This window comes from Lutra lutra, chromosome 16 (genome assembly GCF_902655055.1).
Source record: "Lutra lutra chromosome 16, mLutLut1.2, whole genome shotgun sequence".
NCBI classification, from domain to species: Eukaryota; Metazoa; Chordata; class Mammalia; order Carnivora; family Mustelidae; genus Lutra; species Lutra lutra.
The window spans coordinates 18,520,426-18,536,592 of record NC_062293.1 but is presented as its reverse complement, the minus strand read 5'-3'; the positions used below and the strand labels follow the sequence as shown (position 1 = coordinate 18,536,592).

The following is a 16,167-nucleotide window of genomic DNA, read 5'->3' as shown; positions in this document are numbered from 1 at the left end:
ATAATACGCCATATTAAATAAAGGGGGGGAATCCCTATTTGTTCAACAGATACAAAAAGTAACAAAAGCATTCAACAAAATCTAACACCTTTTCATGACCAAAAAAAAAAAAAAAAAAACCAACAAACTACAAATTGAAGGAACTTCCTCAATCCAATATGGACATCAATGAAAAAGCCCTAGCTAACATCATACTTAAAGGTTGAAGACCAAAAGCCTGCGCTATACAAAGATCAGAAGGAAGATGTCTGCTCTTGCCACTTCTACTTGACAATATACTGGGAGTTCTAGGTAGGGCAATTAGATACAGGGGAAAAACAGGCATCTAGACTGTAAAGAAACAAATAAAATTATCTTTATTCATAGATGATATGACATGTAATAAATCCTAAAGAATTCACATAAAAAACTATTAGAGCTAATAAATAAGTTTAGGGGCACTTGGGCAGCTCAGTGGGTTAAGCCTTTGCCTTCAGCTCAGGTCATGATCTCAAGGTCTTGGGATCGAGCCCCGAATGAGCTCTCTGCCCAGCAGGGAGCCTGCTTCCTCCTCTCTCTCTGCCTGCCTCTCTGCCTACTTATGATCTGTCTGTCAAATAAATAAATAAAAATCTTTAAAAATAAATAAGTAAGTAAATAAGTAAGTTTAGCGAAGTTGCAGAAAATACAAGATCACCCAATATATGAAAATCAATAGCATTTAAAAAATAATATTTAGGATTAAATTTAATAAAATAAGTACAACACAACAAATATTGAAAGAAATTAAAGAAGATCTAAAGATGGGGCGCCTGGGTGGCTCAGTGGGTTAAGCCTCTGTCTTCGGCTCAGGTCATGGTCTCAGGGTCCTGGGATTGAGCCCCACGTCGGGCTCTCTGCTCAGCAGGGATCTTGCTTCCCCCCACCCCCCGCCTGCCTCTCTACCTACTTGTGATCTCTGTCAAATAAATAAAAATAAATCTTTAAAGATGGGGCGCCTGGGTGGCTCAGTGGGTTAAAGCCTCTGCCTTCAGCTCAGGTCATGATCCCAGGTCATGATCCCCACATCGGGCTCTCTGTTCGGCGGGGAGTCTGCTTCCTCCTCTCTCTCTCTCTGCCTGCCTCTCTGCTTACTTGTGATCTCTGTCAAATTAAAAAAAAAAAAAAAAAAAAAAAAAAAAAGAATGAGAGCTGAGGAGACTAAGCAGGAAATGACATATGAAAGATTACTTGGCAGTTCTGAGCCCGGTGAATCAGAACCACTCTCATACTGCACTACAGTAAAGATGTAGAAATGCAAGTATTTGTATTGATTGGAGACAGGCTTTGGTTAAATAAGTAGCTATAAAGGGGTGCCTGGGTGGCTCAGTGGGTTAAGCCTCTGCCTCTGGCTCAGGTCATGATCCCAGGGCCCTGGGACTAAGCCCCACATCAGGCTCTCTGCTCAGCAGGGACCCTGCCCCCCCCCCCCCCCCGCCGCCTGCCTCTGCCTACTTGTGGTCACTCTCTCTGTCAAATAAATAAATAAAAATATTTTTAAAAAAAGAAGTAGCCATTACACAAGGATCAGGAAGAAAAGAGTTGGGGTCAAAATGCTGAGGGAAGTAAAAATCTGTGGTGCTTGACAGGTACAAATTAAGGAGGGGCTAAGTCACTAAAGCCAAAGTTCCAAGGTCATGGGAAGGTGAAGAACAAATACAGTGAAATAAATGAGTGACAAGCAGGAATGGGAAAGAGTTTTACAAACAGTAAAGCTCTAACAAGATTTCTGTGCATCTGATCAATAAAAGGGGGAAAAGTAATTCTTGCTTAACCCAATATGAAGAGTTCAAATGAGAAATAATTTCTTGGGCTGGGGGACAAAAAGAGCCTTAAAATAAAATGCATAATATTAAGAGGTTGTGAATTACTCAGCTATTTCATTTATTATTCACTTGATAGTGTAACTTTTATTTGAAAACAATAAAATGTACTCTTCAGAGTATTTTTTCTTTAAGATTTCATTTATTTACTTGAGAAAGAGAGAGAGACCACAAGCAGGTTGAGGGTCAAAGGGAGAGGGAGAAGCAGACCCCCCACTGGGCAGGGAGCCCAACATGGGGATTGATCCCCCGACTCTGGGATCATGACCTGAGCCAAAGGCAGATGCTTAACCAACTGAGCCACCTAGGTGCCCCACTTTAGAATATTTCTATTTCTGACAGTATAACCAAATAAATCTGGTTCCTCCCCTTATTTCATTAAAAGAATATGTTTGTTCAATTCATATTTATTGAGCAATTATGTGCCAGACATTATGCTGGATATAGTATTATTACCGGCAGACAAACAGACACAGTCTCTCTTCTCAATGCCTTTTCTGCCCAAGCAGCAGTCAGACTATAAACAAGTGAAGAAACAAAAATTTATAATTATAAATGATAAAAGACAGTGTTGCAAGAGAATAAGGCAGAGTGGAGGATTTATTTAAACTAGGTGATGAGAGAAGGTTTCAAAGCTAAGTTCTAAAGGATAAAAAAGAACCATGTGAAAGATGATGAAACATAGTATTATAATCATTCAGGGCCTAAGGACAGTGTTTAGACAGAAAAAGAGGCTCTAGGTCTGAACATGAAGAACTCCAACAACTGAAGTTTAGGCCGAAAAGAAGGGACCAACGAAGGAACCTATACAGAAGCAGCAAGGAAGATAGGAACAATCTAGGGAAGTATGAAATCTTCAAAAGCAAGAGAAAAGAAAACATTTTAAAGAAAAAAGAATGGTCAATTGTATTCAACGATGCCAAGAAACAGAATATGGATTAAGTTTTAAAAGAGCTACTGGATTTAGCAAACAGAGGTATTTTATGGCCTTAAATTAAAGTGGTTCAGTGAAAAGTGCTAAAGCCAGCCTAACGGATTGAACAGTGCATAAAGAAAAGGACAGGGAGAAGAGAACAGGAAAAGAAAAAAGGAACAGAAGGAAGAAGAAGATTTCACTATATTATAATTCTGAACAAAATAAAAATAAAAAGGGGCACCTATCTTGGACTCCTGGGATCAAGCCCAGAGTCAGGCTCCTCGTTGGCTTGTCCCTCACCCTCTACCTCTCTCCCTCGCTTGTGTTCTCTCTCATTTTCTCTCAAATAAATAAAATCTTTAAAACACACACACTTTAATATATAGTTGAGCTCAACGAGATAGGGCAATCCGTAGATGCCTGAAGGTGAGCCTTCAGGACCTTGACGACAGAAAGCTAGTAAGCACTCCCTGTGAAAAGTTCAGAGTCAGGAAGAGTTGTCTCCATGGAGTCTCTGGCTGGCTCAGTTGGTAGAGCTTGCAACTTCTGACCTCAGGGTTGTGAGCTCGAGCCCCATGCTGGGTGTAGAGTTTACTCCAAAAAAAAAAAGAAAAGAAAAGAAAAAAAAAAGAGTTGTCTTTACCCTTGAAACAGAAACTAGAAAAACTGCACTATCTCATTACCTTCTGTCCATGAAGACACCAAGAAACTCACCATGTATCAGTGTGTAAATGGAAAGAGTCATGTATAAGAGGTTGGAACTTCAGACCCGTCATTGGTGGACGTAAAGGATTTACACTTTCCACTCACAGCAGGAATCCTTAGTTTCAGTATTAACATTTTAAAAAACCAGTCCATTAGCAGTTAAAGACCCTATATCTTAGCAAGGGCACATATGAAACTATCTCATAAGCACTCCCTCCAAAATCCAGGATGCAAGAAATTTCCACAGAATGATGAGATGACAATCAAAACTGCAAGCCACCCAAGGAGACAAACCACTGTGAAAAAGTCAGGAGATGCAACAAACTATAAAAACACTTATCATGTACTACAGTTAATAGAAGGTTTGAAAGAAATTACAAAATAAAAACATTAAAGTGTTGGGCGCCTGGGTGGCTCAGTGGGTTAAGCCGCTGCCTTCAGCTCAGGTCATGATCTCAGGGTCCTGGGATCGAGTCCCGCATCGGGCTCTCTGCTCAGCGGGGAGCCTGCTTTCCTCTCTCTCTCTCTCTGCCTGCCTCTCTGCCTACTTGTGATCTCTGTCAAATAAATAAAATAAAAATCTTAAAAAAAAAAAAACAAAACATTAAAGTGTTTAAAAAGAAAAAAAGGCACAAAGAGCACCCCGAATACAAAACCTGGACATTACTAAAAAACCAAAAACAAATTAGAAATAGAATACAAGAAGTATTTCAAGAATTTAGGAAGTCATTTTCAGTGAGGCTGTTTTTTAAAAAGTCAGACATCTGGGGCACCTCGGTGGCTCAATCAGTAACTGGGTCTTAAGCATTCAACTCTTGGGTTTCAGCTCAGGTCATGATCTTACAGGTTTGGGACAGAGCCCCACGTCCTCCGCACTCAGTGGAGAGTCTGCTTCAAGATTCTAGCTCTCTGCACCCCGCCCCAAACAAATATATCTTTTTAAGATTTTATTTATTTATTTGGCAGAGAGAGAGAGAAAGAGCACAAGCAGGAGGAGAAGCTGACAGAAGAAGCAGGCTCCCCACTGAGCAACCCTAGGATCATGACCTGAGCTGAAGGCAGACACCTAAAACACTGAGCAACCCAGGCGTCTCTCAAATAAATAAATTGTTAAAAAAAGGTGAGACATGTAATAAAACATATTTACAAACGTTAATTATGGAGTATAAGTGGTTGGTATATGGGTATTAACTATATAGTTCTTTCCATTTTTCTGTATGCTCAGTTTTCATAATAAAACATCAAAGAAAGCATCGCTGAAATGAAAAACAAGTACTTATTTAAGTTAGACACAGCTAGAAGAGAGAATCTTCTATACTATCTTTTATAAGCTCTATGGTTTTTTCCTTTTACACAGATTATTTATGGTATGATTATTGTTATTGTATGGTATGGCATGGTATATATGGTCAAATACATAAGGGCCTTCTAATTCCTAGGTGTTTCATAAAGTTTTTTGCTATTACAAATGCTGAAATTTTTGTAATGTCCATTTTCTCTTTTGTTGATACATAGATATCTAATTTTAGTTTATGATTTTGAAACTAGCATCCAGTTAAACTAATTTATATAATTTATCTGTAAATTCTTTCAGGTATCTGTGTATGTAATCATACCTGCAAACAAAACAGTTTTGTCTCTTCTTTTCATTTCTTATATATTTATTTGTTTGTTTCTGCCTGTCTATCTTACTGTGTTGCTTAGGACCTCCAGCACAATACTTAACAGAAACATTGAGAGCAGTCATCCTTGCTATTTCCACATCCCAAAAGGAGAGTCCTCAACTTTTAAATATGGTATCTTGTATATGGTTTTTGTAGGCTTTCTATTAGAAGATTCTTTATCAATATAGACAAGAATTTCATCATGCATGAATGCAGAACTTTAGATAATGCTTTTTTTGCATTTATTGAGATAGTCAAATAGAATTTTTCTTTTTTTTTTTTTTTAAGATTTTATTCATTTATTTGAGAGGAGAGTGAGAGAAAGCATGAAGAGGGGAGAAGGTCAGAGGGAGAAGCAGACTCCCCATGGAGCTGGGAGCCTGATGCAGGATTCGATTCCAGAACTCTGGGATCATGACCTGAGCCGAAGGCAGTCACCCAACCAACTGAGCCACCGAGGCACCCCTAGGTTTTTTCCTTTAATCTCTTACTGTGGTTGACTATATGCATTTGTAACATTAAATCAATCTTGAATTCTTTTTTTTTTTTTTTTAAGATTTTTTATTATTTATTTATTTGACAGAGATCACAGGTAGGCAGAGAGGCAGGCAGAAAGAGAGGAAGGGGGGGCGCCTGGGTGGCTCAGTGGGTTGGGCCGCTGCCTTAGGCTCAGGTCATGATCTCAGGGTCCTGGGATAGAGTCCCGCATCGGGCTCTTTGCTCAGCGGGGAGCCTGCTTCCTCCTCTCTCTCTCTCTCTCTCTGCCTGCCTCTCCGTCTACTTGTGATCTCTCTCTGAGAAGATTAGACATTGGATTAGACATTTGGAAGATTAGACATTGTTGGTTAAGACTGAAGTTATTGGCACGCCTGGGTGGCTCAGTGGGTTAAGCCTCTGCCTTCGGCTCAAGTCATGATCTCAGGGTCCGGGGATCAAGCCCCACACTGGGCTCCCTGCTCAGCGGGGAGCCTGCTTCCTCCTCTCCCTCTGTCTGCCTCTCTGCCTCCTTGCGATCTCTTTCTCTCTGTGTCAAATAAATAAATAAAATCTTAAAAAAAAAGACTGAAGTTATTTATTTTATGAATTTTGACAGAACTCACTAGTGAAGTTATTTGGGCGTTATGGAAAGACTTTTTACTATAGATTCAATTTATATAATAGGTACAGAGTTCCTGAAGTTTTCTTTTCTCTTTTTTTCTTTTTTAAGTATACTTTAGCAAGTTCTATTTCTTAGGAATTTGTCCATTTAAACCTAATTTTTGCATTTGGTGGCATGAGGTTAATCATAAAATTTTTATTTTTTAGTGCTGCCTACTGCACCTACAATGCTATCTTCTCACTACTGACACTAGTTTTCTAAGTTCTTTTCTTCCTTAATATCACCAGAAGTAACTAACTTTTGGCTTTGTTTTATTTCTGTTAACCTTAATCATTTTTTATTACTTCTTTTCTTTTGCATTCTTTGGATTTGCTTTGCTATTCTTTTCCTAACTTCCTGAGAGAAATGTTTACTTCATTTTCTGCTTTCTCTAAATAGCATTTAAGGCTATATATTTGCTAACACATATGATACTGCTTTAGGTTATCCTACAAGTTTTGATACGTAGTATTTGTATCTTTCAGTCCAAAATATTTTCCAATTAGCATTGTGATTTCTTCTTTCACTTACTGGAAACTAAAATAATTTTCTCATAACTTACAGGGGATTTTTCTATCTTTAATTTAAAAAACTGACTGCTGGGGTGCTTGGGTGGCTGAGTCGTTAAGCATCTGCCTTCAGCTCAAGTCATGATCCCAGGGTCCTGGGATTGAGCCCCCCATCTGGCTCCCTGTTCAGCCGGAAGCCTATTTCTCCCTCTCTTGTTTCCCGTGCCTGTGTTCCCTCTCTCGAGGTCTCTCCGTCAAACAAATAAATAAAATCTTTAAAAATAAATAAATTTTTTTAAAAAACCACTTTGTGGCTTGATTTCAGTTCTTTGGGAGATTTGTTGATACTTTATGACATGGGTTATTATGGTAGAAAATTTTGTTTAAATTAATGTTCCATATATTTTCAAAATTTCTGATTTTCGGGCACCTGGGTGGCTCAGTTGGTTAAGTAAGCAACTACCTTTGGCTCAGATCATGATCCTGGTGTCCCAGAACTGAGTCCCACATTGGGCTCCCACCTCAGGGGAGAGTCTGCTTCTCCCTCTGACCCTCTCCCCTCTCATGCTCCCTCTCACTCTTTCTCAAATAAATAAATAAAATCTTTAAAAAAAAAAAAAGTTTTCTGATTTTCAAAGTGATTGGATTCACAATTCTATATAACCAGCAGGTAAAATCTGTTAATGTGTTAGTCAAATCTTCCAAATGTCTTTGCTAAATGTCTCTTCCATTTTTTAAATCAATTATTGAAAGAGATATATTAAAATCTCCCACTATTGTGGTAGATGTAACATTTCTCCTTATAGTTCTGTCAGTTTTTATATTAGTTATTTTTTTACAGTAGAACAGATTTTTAAAAATAAATCCCTCTTCCATCTTCCCACTTTAAGATTCATGATAAAATTAATTTCTAGATGATAATCTTAACTAAGCCTATTTGTTACCTTCAAATTTACCTATTTTATAGTAGAGACTGGGCATAGTACATCTTGAAAGGCATGTTCCCTGGTCAGTCTATTTGAAAGCTAACTTATAACATGGTCTAAAACTGCAGTTTAAACTAATCCCTTAAAAAAAAAAAAAGATGTTCTCCTTCTCTCTTTTTTTTTAAAAGAGAGAGAAAGCAAGGGGAAAAGGGAGAGGAAGAGAATTTTGAGGAAGCTCCATGCCCAATGCAGAGCGCAATACAGGGCTCAATCTTACGATCTGAGCCAAAATCAATAGTTGGTTGCTTAACTGACTGAGTCACCGAGGTGTCCCTCAGTTTATTACTCTTAAAATACCCCACCCACTGAAAACAAAAGTCCTGTCAATAGGTTCAAGTTCCCAAAGGACTCTTAAATAACAATTTTTACTGCTACTACTCCCTACTATGTACAGGCACTGTGTTTCCAAAGAAGAATGCGATCATTCCAACAGACTTATGAAGCATTAGCTCTCTAGTTTTTACAACAGCAATACAGGAAACTAACAGAAACCTGAGGCCTACTTAGTAATCATCACTGAAGGTTAAACAAATCCCGTCATAAATAGAGATTCTTTTCACCAAAATGAGTATCATTTTCAGTGTGAGCACCCAACACCAAAGAATGGCTTCATTCGGTACCTTGTACTTCTGTCTTAATTCTTCTGTGTCTTCTTTTTCTACTTCTAGGACACGGCGCCGTTCGGTAGCATCTTCAGCATAATCGAGCTTAACAAAAATAAATATATAATTAGTCGTAATTCCTAAAGCACTCCAACGAGCTATTAAAAAATTATTTACAAAACTACAGTATTACATGAAAACAAAAACTTTGTATTATACTCAGCTACCTCTTACTCCATTCTCACCCCACAGAGAAAAATGTGTGCTAATTAAACATGCTAATTAATCCTATCATGGTGGTGGTTCCCAACAGGCACATTTTTTTAATAACAGACTTTACTTCAATGTTCAATGCCAAAGAATTAGGAGTAAATGGAGAAAATATTTTAGGCAATGAAAAGAAGGTATCACAGATGATAGCTGTACACAGGGGCAAGGCTTCTACCATAGCAAATATTTTCAGAGTTGAACAACAATGCCTTATGAAATAAGCACCAGGATCTGGGTTTTAAGTCTGATCTTGCCTTGTGGCATAACCCTGGGCAAAACATTCAACTTCCTTAGGGGCATTGTCTGTCACCTACCTGCCTCAAAGCCAGCACTAAATGAGAATGTAAAATATATTTTTTAATTTCTTAAGAAAAATATTAAAACTACATTCTATCTGATAAGTGTATTTTTGTACTGGCATATGAATTTGAATTAATATCAATTTTAAATACACCATTTAAAAAAAAATTAGCTAACAAGATCAATTTACCTCCATTTCCATGCGACCCATGCCCATGACATCATACTTGACAACAATCGGAATGGGATCTGTTCTCCCTGTAACAGGAACACATAATCAAGGTAAGAGGCAAAGCTAAGCCAACAGTTCACTTTATACATTGGGTTTGGGTGGTTAGAGATCTTGCCTTGGAGTGCAGAGACCAGAAAGCTACAGTGAACCAAACACAAGCCATTCTCACAGCTTACAACCAAACCTACCTCTCCCAGTTTAAGCCCAACTAACCACCTTAGCTAACATTCCAGTTGGGGAAAATTCCAGATTACTATGACAAAATTAAATAAGCAATGCAAAGCACTTCTAAGCAATGGCACTAGGAGATTTAAAATAAAAAACTTTAGAAACTGCTTTTTAAAATGATCCCCAAATAACTTTCCATCAAGAATCACTCTTACTGTCCACAGACACCCTCCCATACACACTTTTAAAACTAGTAATAAATCTCAACTGATATGGTTAAATTTTAAAAAATGCACGGTTTCAAACATGATACAGGAAAACTCTGTAATTGCAATTCAGCATGTCTAATATTTTTTTTGTTTTCAAAATTAACTGGGGCTGTGACAATATTTAAATTAAAAGCAACAGTTAGTTGCCCTTAGGAACAAAAAATCATTTTACTTTTAAAACTGGTGCTCTGAGGTCTCATTTTCCAGAGCAGATTTAACACTGGCTACGGCAATCGGTAAGCTGTGAAAAGGACTAGTTGCGAAGAAAATTGACTTTAAACTAATCAATCTATGCTGGAGATTTTTAAAAATGTATATTTAATCCACTCATAACCAGCCAAACAAAGCAAAATGGGGCAGACAAGCACTTTACTACCACAGCTGTTTTACATCACAACTTGCGCTGTTTATTGTGATGTAAGCCCACTGAAAAGAGGACTGACTTACCTTATCCGTTGTACACCTTTAGTGAAAAAACACAATGTTTACTTCCCTCATCATTTCACTCAGGCTGTGTAAACAATTGTTTTTTTTAAGGGTTTTTTGTGTTTTTGTTGTTGTTGTTATACACACATATGTATTATACCTTTGGGCTAAAAAGTTGAGTTTTGTCAGGCTAAATCTTAGGTATTACCAAAACCAATTAAAAATAAATAAATGCCATATTCATGACTAGGCTTGGTCCTGGAAAAAAAGAAAAAACTGTTTTCAAAGTGATTGGCAACCACTTATATCCAGTTGCTCCATATGTGTTTAATTTTTGTCTTTAAAACATAATAAAAAACAAATTCGGAAGTTTACTTATCACCAATATCCCGTTACAGTTTTCAAACAATAAATAAGGAGATAATTAAGAATAATTATCACAGTGAAAGTTTAAGTTAATAAAGATCTTTTCATGCCAGGAAAAAAGTTCTAACATACAGCCTTCTTTTAGAAACTATCAAAGACTGCCAGTTAAACAAAATGAAAATGCATACTCCCTTATGCCCAATGGTATAATAAATAAGCAGTGACTGCAATCTTTAGCAAAAGGACCAAGTTAAAGACAGGTTATAAAAATGACTTCCTAGGTGCAATATCACTTTCATAACGTCTCAATCAGGGATTTACTGGTAAAATACACAAATGTTCCAATAAAAGAATTGAAAAGAAATGTCAAAGGAATTTACTTTTTTTGGTTTTGGTTTCTTTTTGGTCTGTCAGAATTTGTTTTGCAAGAATCAATGCTTTGGTACAAATTCATTACCTCTGTAAACCCCTGTTCATAAACTCTGCATTAGTACTTTTGCCTTCTAAGGCAGTCAAAGTTTGTTTTAATTTATTTATAAATTGCAGTAGCAAGTGCTAGTGCCCATTACATTGTGGGAAAATCAAGTTTTTGACAGTATTAGAATTTAATGTTTTAACTGATTTTTTTGGCGGTTCTAACACAAACAGATACATCCCTTCTTAACAGTACCCTTTAATGAACAAGGATCAGACAAGTTGCATAAGGAAAGGAAAGGAAAATGAAAAAGACCAAGCAGAAGGATGAAGGCTACAACAGAGAAAGTAAGCCTAACATATTGGTGCACTGATGACAAAAGGAGTAATTCAGTCTGAAAATAAAAAATTACCACTGCTAAGTTTACCATCACCACAACAAGTCCAGGATCATAATGCTGTAAAAAAGAAACACCATTTGTTAGGCAGAAACCATTAGGGTAGGAAACAGGCCTTCTAGCAGGCAGATGGGAAGGGGTAAAGTAACAACTGGTTTGTCCCTCCCCCAATTTCAGCTGAAGAAGAGGAAGGACACTTAGTGCTAGAGCAGTTGTTTTCACATTGGTTGGCCCAGGATTTGGGATTTTTGCACTGTTATTTGAGAACATGTACAACCTCCTCTTTAACAATTCGGTGGGGGCGGGGGGGGGGGCATGCTTTAAAGCAAGAGAACTAGCTCTAGCTTCCAATTTCTAATTTAACTATTCATTCTGGTAAATCAGTATTCAGGGCCCCAACTGGGACTTCTCCTTAAAGAAATAACATCAAAGACAGATCAACTGGACAGTGATCATTTCCTTCACTAAAAGAACTCTAAGAGGATTTGTGGATTGGGAAGGGAGTCATCAAGACATTTTTTTTTAAATATGTAAGTAAAAGGTCCAGAAAATAACCTTTAACACTAAGTGCTTAGAAAACTTATGTATATTTGAGTTCTGTTGTGAACTCAAACTGTTATGAATGAATAAAACCCCTGAAGTAGCTTTCCTTTGTTTCCTTTTAATGAAGTCTTCCAGGGCTTGCCAACATCTTTCTTTCTGCATACAACAAAGCCAAACTTTGAAGGAGACCAGGAACTCCAGAGAAAGTGGCATCAAAATGGCTGTCCCACTTATAATTAGTCCACTCAGAGGTAACTCATCACAGAAAATAAAGAGTCTGGCTTTAAAAATAATCTGAAGGTACTATAATAACATTTTGGTGACAGAGGGGGAACTATACTTATTGTGGTAAGCACCGAGTACTGTACAGAACTGCTGAATCATGTTGTTCACCTAAAATTAATATTATAACACTGTATGCTAATCATACTTCAATTTAAAAAATATATATATTATATTATATATAAAATATATAGGGGTGCCTGGCTGGCTTAGTCGGTGGAGCACACAACTCTTGATCTCTGGGTTGTGAATTCAAGCCCAACCTTGGGCACAGACCTTACTTATAAAATATACATATGATGACAACAACAACAACAACAACAACAAAACCCAAACAAAAAACAATCTGAAGATGACATTATTGTCTGGGCCAAGCAGTAATTTCTTTCCATTATTAAAGAGGTTCCAGACAAAGAAAAAATCCTAGTGGGAAAAGACAGAGAACAATATATAATACAGAGAGAGACTGCAGCTTAAAAACAAAAACCTCTCAACTTACTCATTTGTGATTAATGATAAATCCTATCATAAAGAACACCACTGTGGAAAACCTGAATAACAATTTACAGTGATGACTTTTCAAAAAGTAGATAGGAACCAAATATTTGCTAGTATGATATTCTCTAGAAAACTCAACCTTTTTTGAAAAATAAATTGAACTGGGGTGCCTGGATGGCTCAGTCGGTAGAGCATGTGACTCCTGATCTCAAGGTTGTAAGTTTGAGCCCCATGTTGGGTACAGAGGTTATTTAAAAATAAAGTCTTTTTAAAAATAAAAATTAAGGGACGCCTGGGTGGCTCAGTTGGTTAAGCCGCTGCCTTTGGCTCAGGTCATGATCCCGGGCTCCTGGGATGGAGTCCCGCATGGGGCTCCTTGCTCGGCAGGGAGCCTGCTTCTCTCTCTGCCTCTGCCTGCCTCTCTGCCTGCTTGTGTGTACTCTCTCTCTGGCAAATAAATAAAAATCTTTAAAAAAAAAATTAAAAATTAAAATTTAAAAAATAATAAATAAAGGGGTGCCTGGGTGGCTCAGCAGGCTAAGCACCAGCCTCTTGATCCCAATTCAGGTCCTGACCTCAGGGTCATGAGCTCAAGTTGGCCTCCATGCTGGGTGTGCAGCCTACTTAAAAAAGTTAAAAATTAGGGAAGCCTGGATGGCTCAGTTAAGCAACCTGGTCATGATCCTAGGGTCCTGGGATCGAGCCCCATGTCCAGCTCTCTGCTCAGTGTGAAGCCTGCTTCTCCCTTTCCTTCTGTCTGCTGCTTTGCCTGCTTGTGCTGTCTCTGTCAAATAAATAAATAAAATCTTTTAAAAAAATTAAAAATTTAAAAAAATTTTAAAGGGCCACCTGGGTGGCTTAGTGGGTTGTGTGGGTCATAAGCCCCACATTAGGCTCCCTGCCCAGTGGGGAGTCTGCTTCTCTGCTCCTCTCCCTGCTTGTACTCTCTCGCTCACTCTCTCAAATATTTTAAAATATTAAATTAAATTAAAATTTAAAAATTTAAAAATAAAAATACACAAAAGCCAATTAAAAATAAAATAATAGGGGCGCCTGGGTGGCTCAGTGGGTTAAGCCGCTGCCTTCGGCTCAGGTCATGATCCCAGGTCCTGGGTTCGAGCCCCACATCGGGCTTTCTGCTCAGCAGGGAGCCTGCTTCCTCCTCTCTCTCTGCCTGCCTCTCTGCTTACTTGTGATTTCTCTCTGTCAAATAAATAAATAAAATCTTTAAATAAATAAATAAATAAATAAATAAATAAATAAATAAAATAAAATAAATTGAACTAAATCCAGGTTCCCTAATTGTTTCCTTTAAAGGAGGAAAATATTTCTTAAAATCCATTAAATTAAGAACATTTTGTTGTTTATTTCACTCCAAAAGACACAACTTCCAAGAGAACAGTACACACTTTCCTTAGAAGAAATTGTCCTCCTCAGCCAAAGATTAATAAATACTATGACTGTGATCTAGACAACTGGAGAAGGGGAGGAAAAAAAAAAGAAAACATACCAGATCTAGAATATGCCAATACTGATGTATTCATGTGATGGAAAAACAAAAACAAAAAAAAACTGGTATTCTTATTTTCTAAATCAAAACCTTAAATATATATACAAATATTGAATCATTATGTACTATACCTGAAACTAATACTCTGTATGACAATTATACCTCAGCAAAAAATTACAGTAATTTTTTATTACAGTAATTTAAATATTTATTTTCTTTGAGAGAGAGAGTGAATGAGCATGAGCGGGAAAGGGGGCGGGTGTGGGGGCAGGCAGGAGAAGAGGGATAAGGAGGCTCCCCACTGAGCAGGGAGTCCGACGCTGGGCTCCATTGGAGGACCCCTGGTTCATAACCTGAGCTAAAGGCAGATCTTTGACCAACTGAGCCACCCAGGTGACCCCCCCCAAAATATTTTTCTAAAGAGAAGGAAAAAACTTCATGTTTCATTAACCAACCCAAATTGTACTTGGTATATTTTAAAAGGTAGTTTTACTTCTACTTATACGACGAAAGTACTAACATGTTTGTATATAAATATGCATCTCTTGCGAATATGTGAAGCTACTATGATTATCATAACTGAAGAGAAAATAAGGCCAAATATAAAAATTCACTGACTACAGCCACCTTGTTTCTGAGAAAATCCTCATGAATCAGTTTTGATTTGAAAATAGAGATGGACTAATCTAAGAAACTGGCCCAAAGAATTGGACTGAAGAGAAATACTTTTTCGAGAAACACTATTTTTAGAGACAAACTCCAGGAACAGAACAACTGGGAAGGAAATATTTTTAAAAAATCTTAAGTTGGTAATCAGCGACACTTCAAAATCATATGATTTCCCATAGAAGCAGATTAGAAATGAAGCTTCCAAAATAATTAAAAGACTGGTTGGACAGTCAACAGCTATAAGAACACCTCGATTTCTTTCTGCTGTCTTTCCCCTTACTAAGATTGAGTCAACAAATATTCATTACAAATATTTACTGAACTGCTACTACACTGTTGGAAGCATTGGGCACATGGCAGTGATCAACACAAAGTTCTAAACCCTTATTAATTACCAATAATTAGACAAAATAATCTTACCTACTTAAACTTCTGGCATGGGGGTGGGGCAGAACATTTATAGAGCCAATGCATATACCTGAGAATACTTAAAAATATCTGATGTTCTCTTAAGGTGTCTAAAATAGTTTTAAAAGACTGATCATAATAAAGCAGAAATAAATATAAAAGCCATCAAAGTCACAATATCCACTTCCAAAAGTGGCCACTAAACTAATTAAGTCCAAGAGCCTGTCCTGGCATCTTTAAATCTATGTCTTACTTTTAGCAACTAAAATACATGTACGAAATATTCTCTGATTTGCAAAACTATTCAAAATAGGACTCTCAGTAACCTACATTAATGCATTAAATATAATTTCATTTATTAAAACAGTGATTACACACAACTAGCAGAAACAGAGTAAAAAATGGTACATCTATTTCCAAGCCAAAGTGTCACTTTGGAAAATTTCTCCTGAAAATAAGTCTTCAGTACCATGAAAACAATGATTACTTTCAGCATCATGTAAGTATTTTTTCTTAGTAACTATAATATGATAAATGCTACCTCCCTGAAACACTAACTAGAAATATCAAGAACATTAACTATTCCCAATAGAGTTTCTAAGTTGTTGTTGTTGTTTTTTTTTAAGATTTTATTCCCTTACTTGAGAGAGAATGAGAGAGAGAGAAAGCAGGAGCAGGGGGAAAGGGAGAAGCAGGCTCCCCTTTGAGTAGGGGGCCAGACACATGGCTCGATCCCAGGACCCCGCTCATGATCTGAGCCAAAGTCATATGGTTAACTGACTGAGCCACTCAGGCACCACCACCGCCCCCATGCACGAGTTCCTAAGGTTTCAAAAACAAACAAACAAAAAAAAGACTTCCTACTCAACAGAATTCAAATTCTCCTGTACAGAACTAACTACATTCTTGCCATAGCCAATTTAGTGATCTATACAACAACCTAAATAATTTGATTTTCAAATACAGATGTTTTCTAAGGGCACAGAAATTTGACTGTGACCTAAAGAATTCCCATCCTCCATCTTACCAGGGTATCGGATCTGGCTTCCTAAG

General features: G+C 37.4%; 1 protein-coding gene across 1 annotated transcript in view; it reads right to left on the bottom strand.

The window, feature by feature from the left end:
- The window catches only part of GPATCH8 (G-patch domain containing 8), a 105,719-nt gene that overhangs the window by 38,267 nt on the left and 51,285 nt on the right, over nucleotides 1–16,167 (bottom strand). Inside the window, 2 exon segments of the mRNA XM_047706535.1 lie at nucleotides 8,380–8,466; nucleotides 9,122–9,189. Coding sequence (XP_047562491.1) covers nucleotides 8,380–8,466; nucleotides 9,122–9,189 — 155 coding nt within the window.